At 41.3% G+C, this 17,168-nt stretch overlaps 1 protein-coding gene across 4 annotated transcripts in view; it reads left to right on the top strand.

The window, feature by feature from the left end:
* The window catches only part of GLRB (glycine receptor beta), a 227,905-nt gene that overhangs the window by 129,483 nt on the left and 81,254 nt on the right, over positions 1-17,168 (top strand). For all 4 annotated transcript variants that reach the window (XM_078862959.1, XM_078862958.1, XM_078862962.1 and 1 more), the window contains 3 exons: positions 3,061-3,143; positions 3,921-4,061; positions 12,090-12,242. In XM_078862959.1, the coding sequence (XP_078719085.1) occupies positions 3,061-3,143; positions 3,921-4,061; positions 12,090-12,242 (377 nt within the window). The remainder of the gene's footprint in view (positions 1-3,060; positions 3,144-3,920; positions 4,062-12,089; positions 12,243-17,168) is intronic.

The following is a 17,168-nucleotide window of genomic DNA, read 5'->3' as shown; positions in this document are numbered from 1 at the left end:
TGTAAAGCATATTTAAACGTAAGGTTTCCAAATTTTTGGAATGCTCAAACTGAAACTTTTACATAACCACGCCCACTCAATTAATAGTTCCCCCCACACAGGAGCCCAACCCACTGTCAGGCAGCCCCACCCACTGTCATGTAGCCCTACCCAATGCTCAGGTAGCTCCACCCACTGCCAGGTAGCCCCACCCACTGTCAGGTAGCCCCACCCACTGTCCGGTAGCCCCATTCACTGTCAGGGAGCCCCATTCACTGTCAGGGAGCCCCACCCACTGTCAGGTAGCGCTGCCAGTGCCCATTCCACGAGGGTGCCACTGTGGCGAGATGTTAACTCCCTCTCCTGGATTGCAAGAGGTTATAAGTTCGATCCCGACCCTGACGCCTGTATATTTGGAGTTTGAATGTTCTCCCTGTGGTCACGTGGAATTTTCTTCAGGTCCTCCGCTTTTTTCCTCCGCATTTAGAAATATCCGTTTAAGAGTATTTGGCTGGTATCCATTTCCACATGATAAGCCACTCCGTTTAGCTATTATTTGTGGTGAAGACACTTCTGAAAATGAGCTATATATCTCAGTACCTGGTAAAAAAAATGTTTTAGCAAATATAATCAGTTGTGCATGAAGCCAGAAAATGTTTAACCGGGACAAGAATACAATTTCTTGCAAATACTTCCAGACACTGGGACAGATTTGCTGAAATGGGGACTATCCCAACAAAACCAGGAGTGCGGTGACATTATTTAAGCATTTCAATCTGCGCAAGTTTTCAATGTCCTGTTGGGAAGCCAATGCCAACAGCTTTATAGGCGTTGTGATGTCTATACGTAAACCGTTCATCTTGCGGGTTTGTTTATATCCATTCTACAGCATCAGTACTGTGATGTCCTGTCAAATGCGCTACTTCAAAAATATAGCAATACTTTAATTCGTATCTTAAAAAAATATTGGGGAAATTTGTTTTTAATTGAAATTTGTGTTCAGTAGAATAATGCCAATTTTAAGCCATTTATGGCTTCATCGTGATGACATGCAGTCACTTTACATTTTCCTCACATTTTGAGTAACTGTTCCGCTTAAGTGTTTGTGCAAAGTCGACGGTCTGTTCATTGTTTGTCTTTCTTTTAAACGCATCTAGTGAAGACATTACATCCAAACTACTTCTAAGGATTGATGCACTGTTTTATATAAGGTGTCTACATTATTGCTCAATGCAGAATTACTAAACTCTTGCATAGGCAGTCTTCACCATTACACTGGTTATGCATCATTCACTGTCATTACTAAACACATAATATGAACGCTTAAACAATGATTCAAGAATACCTGTACAATTTTTACGTGCATTTGGTGTGGGGGGGGGTATTGGCACAGTGGTTCTCACAATACACTACAAACCTGGCTTGATTTTCACTAAAAACCAAACCTGGCTTGAGTTTCACTAAAAACCAGGAGTGCGGTGGCATTAAATAATGCCACCGCACTCCTGGTTTGTTGGGATAGTCCAGCCTTGGCTGACATCAGATGCAAGTGATTTCTGAACCAGTCCTGGGCCTCGATTTGTTTCACACAACCTTAATTGTTTGCTCATGCCACAACTGGCTGAAGGATACTCTAGAGCACCCCTTTAGGGACAATTCTGGGCTATTCTTCCTCCCTGGCCAGATGTCTTGGAAGAAGTGGAAGTACCCACACCACATGCTCTCATTTAAAAGTAACGGGCTGTCTGGTTACAACATTCGACTCACAGTTGAGAGTTTCAAGTTAAACTCTCAGCCAGCGACCAACTCGGTCTCTCAGTGCTTGGTCAGAAGTCAACTGTTGTTATCCCACGCCAGCTCTCATCGGTGTCATAGGATCGTGAGTGTGCAATAACCACAAGTGCGTGCTGTTCAAGTGCCCATTTTAGCCGGGTGCTACTGTGACTTTGACATAACCAAAATTATTCCCTATTTTTCTCTTCCTTTACATTAAATTCATTGGAATGTATCTAGACGTCAAAACCAGCATAATGCTTGATTTTACTAAAATCCCCAAAAGATGTGGCATAGTTATTTTAAATGGTGCAATTAAATACTTGATTCCATCAGACTTTTTTTCCTGTGGTGCAAGAGTTCCAAGGAGAAATCTTCGAAGCGAGCAGTCTAGAGATTGCGGATATTACTCACATATCGTCAGAGTAAGCCCTGCTGGGAAAATAGATGCCCTCAGTGTGTCTTTTTGAAAGATAAATTGTCAACCTGCGTCGCTATGCACGTTCCGAATTAGGGTGTCACTCAAGCGATATCACAATGTGGAATCTATACCCATGAGCTTAATTTTGGGATGTGAAGATTGTCTGAAGCGCTGTTTTTTTTAACATGTAAGGCTTGTTTCAGAAGAGGATATGAGACGCACAAGTATGTATGTATGTTGAACTTTTTTCGCACCATACGTAGCCAGTTATGCTAATCGGAGGTGCGGAGGAAGGACAACAAACTTAACACAAAAAGCAGGTCTAAAGAAATGAGTTTTAAATTCAGACTTAAAAGTGCATAGCTCCAGTGTTTTTCTGATATCGGAAGGAAGAGCATTCCAGTCGGCTGCAGAAGCGTGAAGCGGTGACCGTCCTTGTACGATGGCCAGCCAAAAGCCGCTGCTGCGATGATGAAAAAAAACGTTGAGAGTATTTGATGTGAGTATTTGCAGTTGAAAAGTATAGATGTGAATCATACTTTGCAGCCCTTTATCAATCCACCACTGAATGAAAGTCTCTCCATGCCATGTTAGTCACGGGGAACTGTCTGAGCGTACTTTACCATGCCAGTCATAATTGTAAAATGACGTGACTCATAGCAAATCTGGAGGTAATAGCACACAATTGAACCTGAGCAAGCAGTTGAAGAGACAGGGGTACAGCTGAGCAGATCAGGCATGGACCTCCTACTTTATCACCCTTCAGTACTTTAATAAGCTGCTTATTATTAAGAATACCTTCTCATGATGCCTACAAATCTTTCAAGGCTGTGGGTGAATATGATTCTAATCAAAAGCCATTATGCTTTGCCTATCTCTTATAACAGATTGTCTCTGACCCTGTCCTGTCCTCTGGACCTCACCCTCTTTCCAATGGACACGCAGCGCTGCAAGATGCAGCTTGAGAGCTGTAAGTTTCCTGCCCTCTTTATCCATCACAATCATGTCCTGTGTTGTTGTTGTTATTATCATTATTGTTATTGTTCGACACGTTGTGTTGGAAATTTCGGCCAGCTCTTCCCCCATTCCCTCCTTTCAATTTAACCACACTCCACCAGGACACTATCTCAACATCGCCATTTTGCGAGCGCACACAATGCAATTTGCATTTATATAGCGTATACATGCATCCGCATCTGAAAATGCTGTACAAAGCAGTGGGACGCGAGCAATTGGACAACCCTGGAGAAATGAGGAATGCATCATTTATTATTTTATAAGCCAACAGAGGCGGTCAGTCAGTAGGCGGAGGAGGTGAGGAAGGCCTTGAGCCTGGATGTTAACAGGAGCAAGGAGTTGGCTTCGTGTCCTCACCGATGCGTTGCATTCCCTGGCTCTATTGTTATTATTAACCATCGTCCATCATCTCGTTCCAGCGAGGTGCCCTGTGCAAGCCCACTTACTGTGTTAACGGTTTGAAGAAGGTCGTTAACCTGCGCCTCTTTCTCCAATCCATGTGTTACTCACTACATCTCTCGGTGTGACTCCATGCGTGCGTCTCACCGTGCTGTTCAGCGCACTGTTTTAAGTGCTATTCCATTTTCTTCGTAAATTGCCCATATTTCTGAACCGTACATCATAGCAGAGTAGTACACACCAATTAAACAGGTCACTGAACTCATAGGTAGATTGATTAATGAGAGCATTAAAGACACTTCTGAGTGAACAACGCGATCTCCCGTTGCAGTTGGCTACACCACGGACGACCTGCGGTTCATCTGGGAGCCAGGAGACCCCGTGCAGATGGACGAGGTCGCCCTCCCTCAGTTCGATGTCGGCACTGACAACATCGAGTACGGGAACTGCACCAAGTTCTACCAGGGAACAGGTGGGAGCACCGTGGGAAGAATACAGTGCCAAGGGCATCGAGTGGCAACGCATTGCCTCTTGATTGTCAAATTAATACAAAACCAAGGTGATAGTTGTTGTGACTGCTGGACATCACGCTAAGCAGCCTACCATACGTGTGCTTGCGTATGTATGCTGAACTTCTTAGCCAACCTTGCTAATCGGAGGTGCGGTGGAAGGAAAGTGAGGCATCGTCGTCAATTCGTTTCCACAAATAAGGCAATAATTGAAAAGCTATTCACAAATGTGTGCAGACCGTATCTCACAATGGAAAGAAAGTCCAGTGAATGCAACAGGATATTTTTTTTTATTGGAGATTAAGAAACATCTGAGCTGTCGTCCCCATCAGTCAATCATGAGTCAATTGCTCACCTAGAGGTAAAGCTTATTATTGATCGGTGAATGAAGTTGCTAGAGATTCAGAGCGAATGTTGTATTTTCACAGAAATGCGCAAGCATGTTAAAGTGAACAACAGCCAGATATGTAAAGAGTAAATAATTTCCCCTTGACTTGAACATGCTGCAAAGCACGAGACAGGACGCACGTAGTGATCCTTCCCCCTTTCGCACTTTGATGAATTGTCACGGTTTGGGGGTCGTGATTCGAATCAAGGATTGATTTTTTTTTCGTGGCAGCAGGGGTTACGTGAACTCATTATGTACAAGGTTTACAATTAAAACATAATTGATTGTTGCATGCGTGATTCGAGGCGCATGTCATGAGCATTGGAACTAATCTATGCATCTTCACACCTCTACCTGTGGCCGTGCGTAAGCTGGCAAGCATCTCGAGGGCGCATTGCGGAAGCTAATGCAGATGCCTGATTGATTTTCCAATAATAATAAAAACATTATCAGAGCCTTGTGTTCATTTATTTTTGTTAAAACTGAATAATAGAACTTGAGAAGCTGTATCCTCGTTTATTTACAACCGATAAAGAGACACTATCAATAGCGTCGTTAGAGGTGGTATTATTTACGACATGTAATACGGTACTATATTTTATGCAAAGCTTGTTAAGTGCTGAGACAGCTGGCATTACAATGGTTTGTTGGTTCACACTCATATTATGGAACAGCTGATCTACATTCAGGGCTATAATAGGGTGCCCAAATAATTGAGAATACAAATGGACGAAGACGTAGTGGCCAGATCGAATGTCTTGCACCTCAAGCTGTTTGTAAAAACATTTCAGTTGGCATTGCCCCTTTCCATAATCTCGTTTTCACCCGCAAAAGTGCCACAGTGACATCATAGCATAGCACTCACTGTGACGACGGAACATCATGCCCTACTCACGTGACACCAGGCCAAACTGAAAATAATTGTTATTCTATCAGTAAATAAGCATTGTTCTCGCAAACACCTGTACCAGTATTACATAACACATTTATATTATATGACCATATTTTCTGACCAATCACCGAAACCCTCAACCATGCTTTGCAGCAGGCCTCAATCATTGCTTGTCACTTGTTGGAAACATTGCAGCTTCGTGTCTTTAACATGGCTTGGTAGCCTTGATTCGTTGTCTCTGTCCTTCTTTCCAGGGCTCCCATGTGTGTCACATGCTCTTTTTATGAGGAAAGGTTAAAGATTATCTGGATGAGTTTCACTTCAAAGGCGGTGATTTGCCTTTATTTTTCTCTATTAAGAGTCCAAGTTTCATACCCGTACATTGCTATTACATGAGCCAAGGAGCTCAAAAGTTTTTGTTCTGATGTTACTGAGATTTACATAACTTCTGCCTTCATAACTCGAGGCCAAATACCTCATTAAATCATGCACGAGATGTAAGCAGATGACTGCATTGCAGAAAGAGATATTTCAAAAACAAGACTTAAGATACTTTAGTATTACTTTTGTGAAAATCAATTGGTGAATAACATTTTAAAAAGTAAAGATTGACATTGCTGCGTAAAAAGTGACTGTCGCTTTGCTCAGACTGAGGTGTTGACCTTAAATCTGCGACTAAACCTCAAGATAACTCACTACGACCACTCGCTGAGCTCTTGCAATGACTCACTCATTCCCATACCAATCAGAGAATGTGAGGCAATGCATTTTTTTTACCATTTTTTATCTTACATTTCCACGGGAATTGGAATAGGTGGTGGCCTATTTCAGCTTGTAGTTTTAACGACATTTTCCACTTCGTTATGTTTATTTGTTATAAACTGCATATAAACATTTGTTTTACATTACTTGTGAAAGGCACACCAACATTTAAAGGTAAAGGCGTAGTCCTTCAATTTCCTGCTCAAACCACTGCTGGCGGAAGAGCCTTCACTAAAGGGAGCTATTGAGGGTATTTGGCCTACTCGTCCACATTGGCCAGACGTCTTGGAAGCGGTGGGAGTATCCACACTTTGATAATATATAATAAACTCGTTTTTCTAAAGTTAAAGTTCTCACAAGGCCTCGAAGCACTTTGCATGAAGCATAAGTTACGGAGAAAGCCTGTTGTAAAAATAGGTTAATTGTAATACACAATTAAAAAGGTGTAACAGACTCAGATTCCCTAATGGACCGAGGAAGGGAATTCCACATTGGCAGAGTCTGACTGCACAAAGCTCTTTCTCTCATCGAACACTCTGGTCTTTGGAATAATGAGAAGACCAGAATGAAGAGCTCTAGGTTTTGAGTAGTGGAATATAAAACGAGAGCAGATCGATAAGAATTTAGGAGCCAACTCATTCGAGACCTTTAACGTGAGAATAAGGATCTTAAAGTCCTTGTACTTGACAGTGAGCCAGCGCAGGGAGTCATATGGTCACCTGATTTAGAGCTGGTGAAAACCCGGGCAGCTGAGTTTTGAATATATTGTAATCTATCATACAAACTTTTAGAAATGCCAGCAAGGAAAGCATTTTAATATATCAATCCTGATGAAATAAAGGCAAGGCACCAACCTTCCAGCATCAGGAAGGGACAGCATGAGGTCTCAGTCGAGCTATGTTACATAAAAAAACAGATTTTGGTTATATTGCGTACATGGGCCTCAAATGTCAAACTGGGGTCTAAGATAACACCCAGGTTTCTGACCTCAGAGGAAGACCGAATTACAGTCCCGTCTATGGCCACACTAAAGCCATCAAATGTACACACTTGATCTGGAGAACCCAACAACATAATCTGCCACATCACAAGTTTAGGTGCACCCACGATTTGACTTCAGCAAGACAACATGATAGTACTGAAGCTTCTACTTTGGTATTCATCATCGTCTTAAGATAAATATGTGAGTCATTAGCATGAAAGTTTAATTTAAGCTATGTCGAAGAAAACTTTGGCCAAGCGGTAGCATCTACATCCTGAACAACAAAGGCCCCAAATTGAGTCCCGAGGAACCACCGAGAGGACATGACAAACTACTCCCTGTTGGACAAGTATGACATAAGCCAAAAGAGAGGAGTACCCGAGATGCCTACATAAGTCTCAAGACAATTTTGCAAAGTAAAACGATCAACAGTATCGAAAGCAGCACGAAAATCCAAGATGGCTAGGGCACCATATTCGGCAATCATGATACATTATAATTGACAAACTTGACAAGTGCCTTTTCTGTACAATGCATTGTTCTAAATCTCGATTGAAATGGCTCAAACAATTTAAATTCTGAAATATGCTATTTTATCTGCTGAGCAACACCATGTTCAAAACTTTTGGGCAACGATGATATGTTCGACATTAGTCTATAATTTGCTCCATTTTCAGGGTTCAGTTTTGTTTTCAGACGTAATGGAATAACGATGGTCAATTTTAAAAGCATTGGGCACCACGCCAGTGCTAATGCAGTCATTATAGATACGACAGGGGGACAAATGACATGAACAAGTAATACAACCAGAGAAGTTGGAACAGGATCTCGGAAAAAAGTTGTTGGCTTCACTTTGGAAGCAGGTCAGAGAAGCGTGATGGGGGCGGCACGGTGAAGATAGTCAAAGGAATCCATCCTCTTTGGTTCTTTCGGTAAAGTCACGTAGATATAAAATAAAATTAATCACGACGTTTCGGGTGCAACACAAGTGTCCGTCATCAGGTGGGAACGCATGGTCGGCTGCTGAGGCAGACTGTTTTAAAAGGTTTGAAATGAGTGTACCCCAAGGGTCATGAAGAAGTGGCCGGGGCTAGTGATGTTATTGTGAGAAATTAGCATGTAACTGTAATATAGGAGAGCGACCTCCTCGACGAGGGAGTGCAACCCAACGGGTGCAATCCAAAGGGCATGTGAGTCTGAGAGTGCAATCCAAAGGACATGTTAGCATGAGAGTGCAATCCAAAGGCATGAAAATGCAATGCAAAAAGCATGTTAGCATGAGAGATCTAAGAGAGAGGCATAGAGAGAGACACAGATAGTTGGAAATAATAGCTGACATAGGCAGGTAGGATGGAAACATCACAGTCAGTTAAACTATTACCTGGTTAATAACGTCCTTCCAAACATTTCTCAGTTTGTACCCATCCTCTCGGTTAAAGTGTTTATATATCTGGATGGCTTCATGAACAAATCTCTGAAGGTAACCGGTAGGTTTGCAGAGTACCTCCGTCTTGGAAAAATCTATTCCGCGTTAGCCCACAGCGTTAAAACAATGATCGGCAACGGCAGCACACATTGGCAGAAGTGACAGCAACAGATGTCAGTGTAAAGGCGATCAGTATTCCCTTAGTGTCACGGCATCTCTTCAGAAATATGAGCGACTCGATCAAATGAGCCTTCTTGTATCGAAGTTTGTAAAAATATATAATAGTTGTATGGAAACCCTCCCCATAGAGGCGGTTAAATCTTGACTTAAAGCTTTCATGACTGCAGGAATTCATATTCTTGGGTCTTTTGGTAAAGTCACGAAGATAGGTTCAAAGAAAATAACAAAAAAACCTACAACGTTTTGATCGCAACACAAGCAATCGTCATCAGGAGAAAAATAGCGAGAAAGCTGCTGAGGCAGGATGTTTTAAATGTTTGAAATAGGTGTAGCCCAAGGGTCATAAGCGAAGTGGGCAGGGCTAGTGATGTTAGAGTGAGAAATTTGCATGTACAGTAAATTTAAGATCGGAGAGCTACCTCCACGACAACGCAGCTGCGGAGGTTGCCATTATATTGTGAGAGATTAGCATGTCAATGTAAGATCGCAGAGCGACTGCCACATCGAGGAAAACTAGCAACGGTGGCTGTGTTAGTGAGACATTTAACCTGTTAATGTAAAGACATTTAACCTGTTAATGTAAAACCAGAGAGTCGAAAATAACTACTAATATCGGAAGGTAGGATGGAAACATCACAGCCAATTATGACTTAAACTGGTTAATAACGTCCTTCCAATAATTGCTCATTTTGTACCCATCTTTTCGGTGGAAATTGTGTCTGTGTCTATATATAGATGGCTTCATGAACAAATCTTTGTTGATAGCCAGTGGGCTTGCAATGCATCTGTGTCTTAGAGAATTCAATTTCGAGTGAAAACAATGATCAGCCATGGCGGAGGTATTGATCCTACCGTGTTTCAGATCTGCCTTGTGTTCAAATACACGGTCCGAGACATGTCGTTTCTTTTCCCCAATGTAACTGCCGCCGCAACCACAACTCAGTTTGTAGACACCAGGGTATTGCATGTCAGTAATCACATCCTTTACAGATGGGATCAAATCACGGATTTTGTGAACTGTGTTAAAACGAACCTAGTGTTGTTTAAGATTTTGGAACTCTCTTTGGTAACCCCTGCTATGTACAGTAAAGTGATTATTTTGGTTTGATCCTCAGAAGGTTGTCTCCGCATGGCTGGGGAGACAGCTTTTCGGATTGTACGGTCCAAGTATCTATTCATCCTGAGGGCTTGGTGTATGCGCTCCAACTGAATGGTTAGGTAGTGCTGGTCGGAGATGCAACGTGCCCTATGGTGTAGTGTTTTGATGAGGGAATTCTTCTGGGCTGGATGGTGGTGAGAGTCAGGCTTTAGATTAGCATCCGTGTGGATGGCTTTACTGTAGACCGAAGGTCCCAACGAGCCATCAGGCCTCTTCGCTTTCCATCCTTTTCCACTTCAATGGTGAATTTGATAGATGGGTGTATGGAATTGATGTGCTTGAAAAATTGGTTCAGTGATGGCAGTCCATGTGGCCAGATGACGAATGTGTCATCCACGTATCTCTTCCACAGGGAAGGACGTAGGGTGGATGTCTGGATGGCATCTGTCTCAAATTTCTCCGTGAAAAATTTGCTACCACTCGAGATAAGGGAGAACCCATAGGGGTACCCTCATTTTGTTTGTAGAATGTACATCTGTAAAGGATCTGATTCCTGACATGCAATACCCTGGTGTCTACAAATTTAGTTGTGGTTGTGGCAGCAGTAACATTGGGGAAACGAAACTACATGTCTCGGACCATGTTCGTGAACACAAGGCAGATCTGAAACACGGTAGGACCAATACCTCTGCTGTTGCCGATCATTGTTTTAACGCTGTGGGCTCACACGAAATTGATTTTTCCAAGACGGAGGTACTCTGCAAACCTACCGGCTACCTTCAGAGATTTGTTCATGAAGCCATCCAAATATATAAACACAGACACAACTTCAACCGAGAGGATGGGTACAAACTGAGCAATCTTTGGAAGGACGTTATTACCCAGGTAAAGTATTAACTGACTGTGATGTTTCCATCCTACCTGCCTATGTCAGCTGTTATTTCCGACTCTCTGTGTCTCTCTATCTCTATACCTCTCTCTTAGATCTCTCATTCTCACATGTACGTTGCATTGCACTATCATGCCTTTGGATTGCACTCTCATGCTCACATGTCTTTTGGATTGCACTCCTTGGGTTGCACTCCCTCGTCGAGGTGGCCGCTCTCCTATCTTACAGTTACATGCTAATTTATCACATTAACATCATGCTAATCTCTCACATTAACATAGCTACTTCCGTACCCTCGTTGAGGAGGCCGCTCTCCTATATTACAGTTACATGCTAATTTCTCAAAATAACATCACTAGCCCCGGCCACTTCTTTATGACGATTGGGCTACACACATTTCAAACCTTTTAAAACAGTCTGCCTCAGCAGTAGACCATGCTTTCCCACCTGATGACGGACGCTTGTGTTGCGCCCGAAACATCGTGATTCATTTTATTTTATACCTACGTGACTTTACCGAAAGAACCAAAGAGTATGGATTCCTGCAGTCACGAAAGCTTCCAATCAAGAATAGTCAAAGGAATACAAGAATAAAAACATCTGAAGGTTGTTTAAATGTGACTCAGGAGTGGAGGGGCAAGTCATGTTTTGCTGAACGAAGCTAGATGTAATTACTGGCGATACGTCGTACTCAGATTGTAAATGTTGTGGCTTGGCTCTCCAACACACCAGTGTGCTGTACTAGTGACAAATTGGCATGTTTTGTTTACGTGACAACCCTTGCTAGTTGGCTGTGTCGGGTGGTGGCAGGTTTTAACGACACATTTATATGTTTCCACGATATAACCCAAAAAACTCTATTATGGAAGAAACGTATTGCAATGGACAATGTAACCGGGTAAGATTGGTTTAGAATTTGATTTTAACATTGATCAGTTGTAGAAAAAAAGGTGTTCTTGGGTTTCTATAGCTGTCCTTAATGACCGTAGAGATGAATGTGGACCTTGCCGAGTTTAATGCGTCACAATAAATATCTTGATGCTGCTTCCAGATCACAAAATTAATCTCCAGACCAGTATCCCTCCATCTATGCTTTATCCCACCACATGCGACCTACCGATGAACTAGCCATGGTGTTCAATGAGTTTCATTTTAGAACAATATTATTATTATTATTTCAATTATCAAACTATCTGTTCAAAATTATTATAATCGATGCTGAAAATATGAAATGCGATGTACATGTTTGCAAACCTCGTTAATCACAGCACCCATTTGAGTCCTTTCCGAAAAATATATCATCGTAGGAATCCTGTAAAAGTTGTTCACCCCAAGCCCGACGGTGGTGTGGAATGTGTGTTGTCTCGCTGCAGGGTACTACACCTGCGTGGAAGTGATCTTTACACTGCGGCGACAGGTCGGCTTCTACCTGATGGGGGTCTACGCCCCGACCCTGCTGATTGTGGTGCTCTCGTGGCTCTCCTTTTGGATCAACCCCGACGCCAGCGCTGCCCGCGTGCCTCTCGGTAAGCATTCCAAACACCTCTTCGCCAGCCAGGAATATAGTGCCTGCAATGCTGTGATGCTGTACATGCAGATGCAGTTAATTTTTCTGAGCGTGGGTTATACTGTAGTTGTCTATTATAGTTGTATATTTCTTCATCATCACCGTTATCATCTGGTATCATCAGTCCACCGTTGTGTCAAGTCCTCCCCATGGCGTCATCACCTCCCACGATCCTGCGTTGTAACAGTACACTTGCCACCTGCACATGAGCTGATTTGAATGATCCATCTCCTCTCAGGTGCCTTCCATGTCTGGGCTACCACTTTGTAATTTTTCATGACAAATGTCTGACATCCCATCTAGCAATGTTTCCTGCCCAGACTATCTTACTTTCTTATCTGTTTGAGTGTTTTCTTCTTTAGGTATCTCAATCTGTTTACTCGCCTACACATATGCCTGCTTCTTATGCACCTTTGGAATTCAAATTGCACGTATTGGCCTGAGATAAAGTACTTTTTAAACTTATGTTTGTAAGTACGAGCAGAGAGTAAGTATGAACAGAGAGTGTGTACATGCTCTCACTATGAGATCTCTTTTACCAGTGGCAAAATATAGTCGTAGGTTTTTACCCTTTTAAACTGGTACAAAACTGACACCTTTATTCAAGGCATCATGTTTGCAATAAGCACAACACAAGTAGTCAAAAAAGCAAACAAAAAGAAGCAACTCTGATAATGATAATAATATGCACTGTCCTTGAAGTTGATTGGTCCACACCCGAGACGGCTTTCTTTAGAGCCTAGTCCCCATTGGTGTTGGACCAGATGACACCAGAAGGCGTACAACTCAAACACAGTGCAATATCAGAGTATTGAGAGCTCGGGATAAGCATTTACACTATGATGGCAACATGATGCCTTGAATAAAGGTGTCAGTTTTGTACCAGTTTAAAAGGGTAAAAACCTACGACTATATTTTGCCACTGGTAAAAGAGATCTCATAGTGTAAATGCTTACCCCGAGCTCTCAATACTCTGATATTGCACTGTGTTTGAGTTGTACGTCTTCTGGTGTCATCTGGTCCAACACCAATGGGGACTAGGCTCTAAAGAAAGCCATCTCGGGTGTGGACCAATCAACTTCAAGGACAGTGCATATTATTATCATTATCAGAGTTGCTTTTTTTCGTTTGCTTTTTTGACTACTTGTGTTGTGGTTATTGCAAACATGATGCCTTGAATAAAGGTGTCAGTTTTGTACCAGTTTAAAAGGGTAAAAACCTACGACTGTGTACATGCTCTTTGTTTTTTCGGTAAAGTCACGTAGGTAAAACAATAAAATAAAATAAATGAAAACAACTAAATTTCATTCATTTTATTTTATTGTTTTACCTACGTGACTTTGCCGAAAAAAACCAAAGAGTATCAATCCTTGCAGTCACGAAAGCTTCAAATCTAAAGTGTGTACATGTTTTGGAAATTATGCTATAAATGTAATTATTTCTACCTACATGACTTTACAGAAAGAACCAAAGAGTATGTATTCCTGCAGTCAAGAAAGCTTCAAATCAAGATGGAATTATCAAATTTTTCAAAATGTCATTGCCCTTTCATTCATATTGGTGTGGTATTGGTGACATATTCGACAGAACATTCGATACATACATATGTAGAAATCAGTGTTTATGAATGGAGAGATTAGGATTGGGAAGAACACATCGGGACAGAAATAGTAACATAGATCATATTAGTTTAACACATAGGCTTTCACGACCAATATCATCCATATTTAAATGTGTCGTTAAAACCCACCAACACCCGAAACAGCCAACTAGTAAGGGTTGTCACGTAAACAGAACGTGCTAATTAGTCACTAGTACAGCACACCGGTGTGTTGGAGAGCCAAGCCACAACATTTACAATCTGAGTACGTCGTTTCGCCAGTAATTACAACTAGCTTCATCAGGCAACAGCCAGATTTGTGGAGAAGTCTAACTATTTGTTCCTTAGAAAGAGGCCTAGATGTGGTGACCACGCTTCTACTGCGCAAAGTGGGGGAGGAGGATTACTGAGTCAACGTACATTATGCATGTGCATTATGCAAGCCCTTTGACATTGTCCTTCCTGTCTATTGTGTGTATTAAAATAGCCATATCAACGGTAATCTCGATTGAAGTATGCTGGCCTTAATAGGCATGTATTTTAATTATGTATTATTTGAATATTCGCTTGTTCATGTTTTTGTTTTTTGTTTGTTGCAGTTGCACCCGATTCAAGAGCCGAATGGCTCACAGGGCTATACCTAATAAATTAACTTGAACTTGAACTAAGGCGGTAGCTATCCGAACGGTTACAATTACCTATTTTCCCGCATATAACCCGCAGGGTATACCACTTTAAAAAAAAGACCCTGCGGGGTATTTGGAGGTGCGGGCTATCCCAAAAATATTTTACATGTGTGACATGTCATAACTCGTTAAATGTTTTCATGGTAGGACTATCCACTATGCAACACTTACCTTTGACTAAAGCACTGTTGAATAAACCACTCACACTAAAATTGCACATGTTATCACGTTTTAAATTATTCGAATTGTTTGTACAATGAAACGACAATGTTTGAAGTGGGCGCACTTTGTTTACCGGCGGACAAGAGAGCTGGGGGGAGAGAGAGGTGGGGGGGCAATGGTGTTACCGTAGTGCCGCTATTGTCTGCACAGTGCGCAATTTACCAGTGCTAAAACTGTACTTACTTATCTACCAGTTATGTGTTACTTATTTATTGAATATTTACTTTTATTACTTATTTACTGTTTTAAGTTCAGTCGTTTCCGTTTAGTTTGTTTTATTTGTGCACGTTATGATTTTAATGTTAACAATTGATAGTGGAACGTATTAAAAATGTAAACTTCGTATTAATATGAGGGAATTAAGCTGCGGTAACGACATTAAAGATATGAATGCATGCGGGGTATATGGAGGTGCGGGCTATCTGAAATTTATTTTACACAAAACGCAATGTTTTGCGTGGTATACGCATCTGCGGGTTATATGTGTATGCGGGCTATATGCGGGAAATGCGGTATTTTTACTTCTTTCAATTTCGATAGATTATCTAATTAGTCTTATAACTTCTCTGTTCACGAGGTTTCCAGTCAATGAGTCAATTAAATTACTCAACACTCTGATAACAAACAAAGGTTTAACCAAAGATATCCCAAGACTATCTGAACATTTTCTACAGAACACCTACTTCGTGTGGCAAGGTGACTTCTATAAACAAAAGGAAGGAGCAGTAACGGGCTCTCCTTTGTCTCCTGTGATAGCGAATTTGTACATGGAAGACTTTCAAATAAAAGCAATAGCTTCAAGCACACTAAAAACATCTGATTGGTTTAGATATGTGGATGACACATTGGTGGTCTGGCCACACGGCAAAGATACACTGAACGCATTTCTAAATCATGTCAACTTGCAAAACCCATCCATCCAGTTCAACATGGAAGTGTAAGCTGACAGAACTCTACCATTTCTGGATATTTTGCTCGGACGGGGTAGAAATTATAAAATAACACATGGTGTTTACCTAAAGAAAACGCACACTGATACCTATCTGAATTTAGAGTCACACCATCACACCGCACATAAATCTGCTCTTATCAAGACGCGCATTCATCGAGCTAAGAAAGTATCAGGTGGAGACAGTCTCAGAAGTGAAATTCAACATGTTAAAGTAGCGCTGCAAATGAACGGTTCAACAGGGCATTGAATTCCAAAACCAAATCAAATAACATGAGAATTGAAACTCCCCAAGTAATTAAAACTATGAAAATACCGTACATTGCGGGAGTAACTGATAAACTCGCCAGATATGTGGAAAAACAAAACATCTGAGTCAGATTTGGCACGGTAGAAAAAATACGGAAATTCATATCTGGTACAAAAGATGGATTACCAAAGCTATCAACAGAAGGTATGTACAGGATTAACTGCATGTGTGGGAAATGTTACGTTGGGCAAAAAGGACGAATGATCGGCACGAGACTAAAAGAACATCAGAAAAATATTAAATTCTCCTAAAAACAACTGTCAGCAGTAGCATTACACGCACACCAGCAAGGACACTCAATTGATTTTGATAATATTAAAGTTATATGCAAAACTAGCTACTACTGGCAAAGACTAATTAGATAATCTATCAAAATTGAAAAAAATAAAAAAAATAATTTTAACCGTTCGGATAGCTACCGCCTTATTGATGCGTGGAAGCGAATAATCAAATAATACATTATTTAAATGCATGCCTATAAAGGGCAGCATACTACAATAGGGATTACCGTTGGTACGGCCATTTTAAGACACAAAATAGAGAGTAAGTAAAAGATCAAAGGATTCGCATAATTCACATGCATAATTTACGTTGACTCAGTAAACGCCCCCCCCCCCCTTTGCACAAGAGTGCAGACGTGTGGTCACCACATCTATGCCTCTATATAAGGAACGAAACAGACTTCACCACAAATCTAGCTGTCGCCTGATGAAGCTATTTGCAATTATTGGTGAAACGCCGCACTCAGATTGTAAATGTTGTGGCTTGGCTCTCCAACACGCCGGTGTGCTGTACTAGTGACGAATTGGCATGTTCTGTTTACGTGACAACCCTTACTAGTTGGCTGTTTCGCCCGGTTGTGGGTATTTAACAAAACATTTATATATTTACGCGATCTAACCCAAAAAACCTCTATTATGGATAGATGGATAGATTATACAATATTAGATGGAGGCAGACATAATGAAAAGGACAGGTAAAAAAAACAGAGATTTGATACATTGACAAATGTGGAAACTGTCAAACACAGACATAGGTTGGATACTGAAAGCCAGCAAAATACATTCAGAGTTTACACATTTCTCTGTTTGCATAAACGTAATATGTAATAAAGAAAG

The sequence above is a fragment of the Lampetra fluviatilis genome, chromosome 15 (genome assembly GCF_964198595.1).
Source record: "Lampetra fluviatilis chromosome 15, kcLamFluv1.1, whole genome shotgun sequence".
NCBI classification, from domain to species: Eukaryota; Metazoa; Chordata; class Hyperoartia; order Petromyzontiformes; family Petromyzontidae; genus Lampetra; species Lampetra fluviatilis.
The sequence above is the reverse complement of the archived record's forward strand: the minus strand, read 5'-3'. Positions and strand labels throughout refer to the sequence as shown.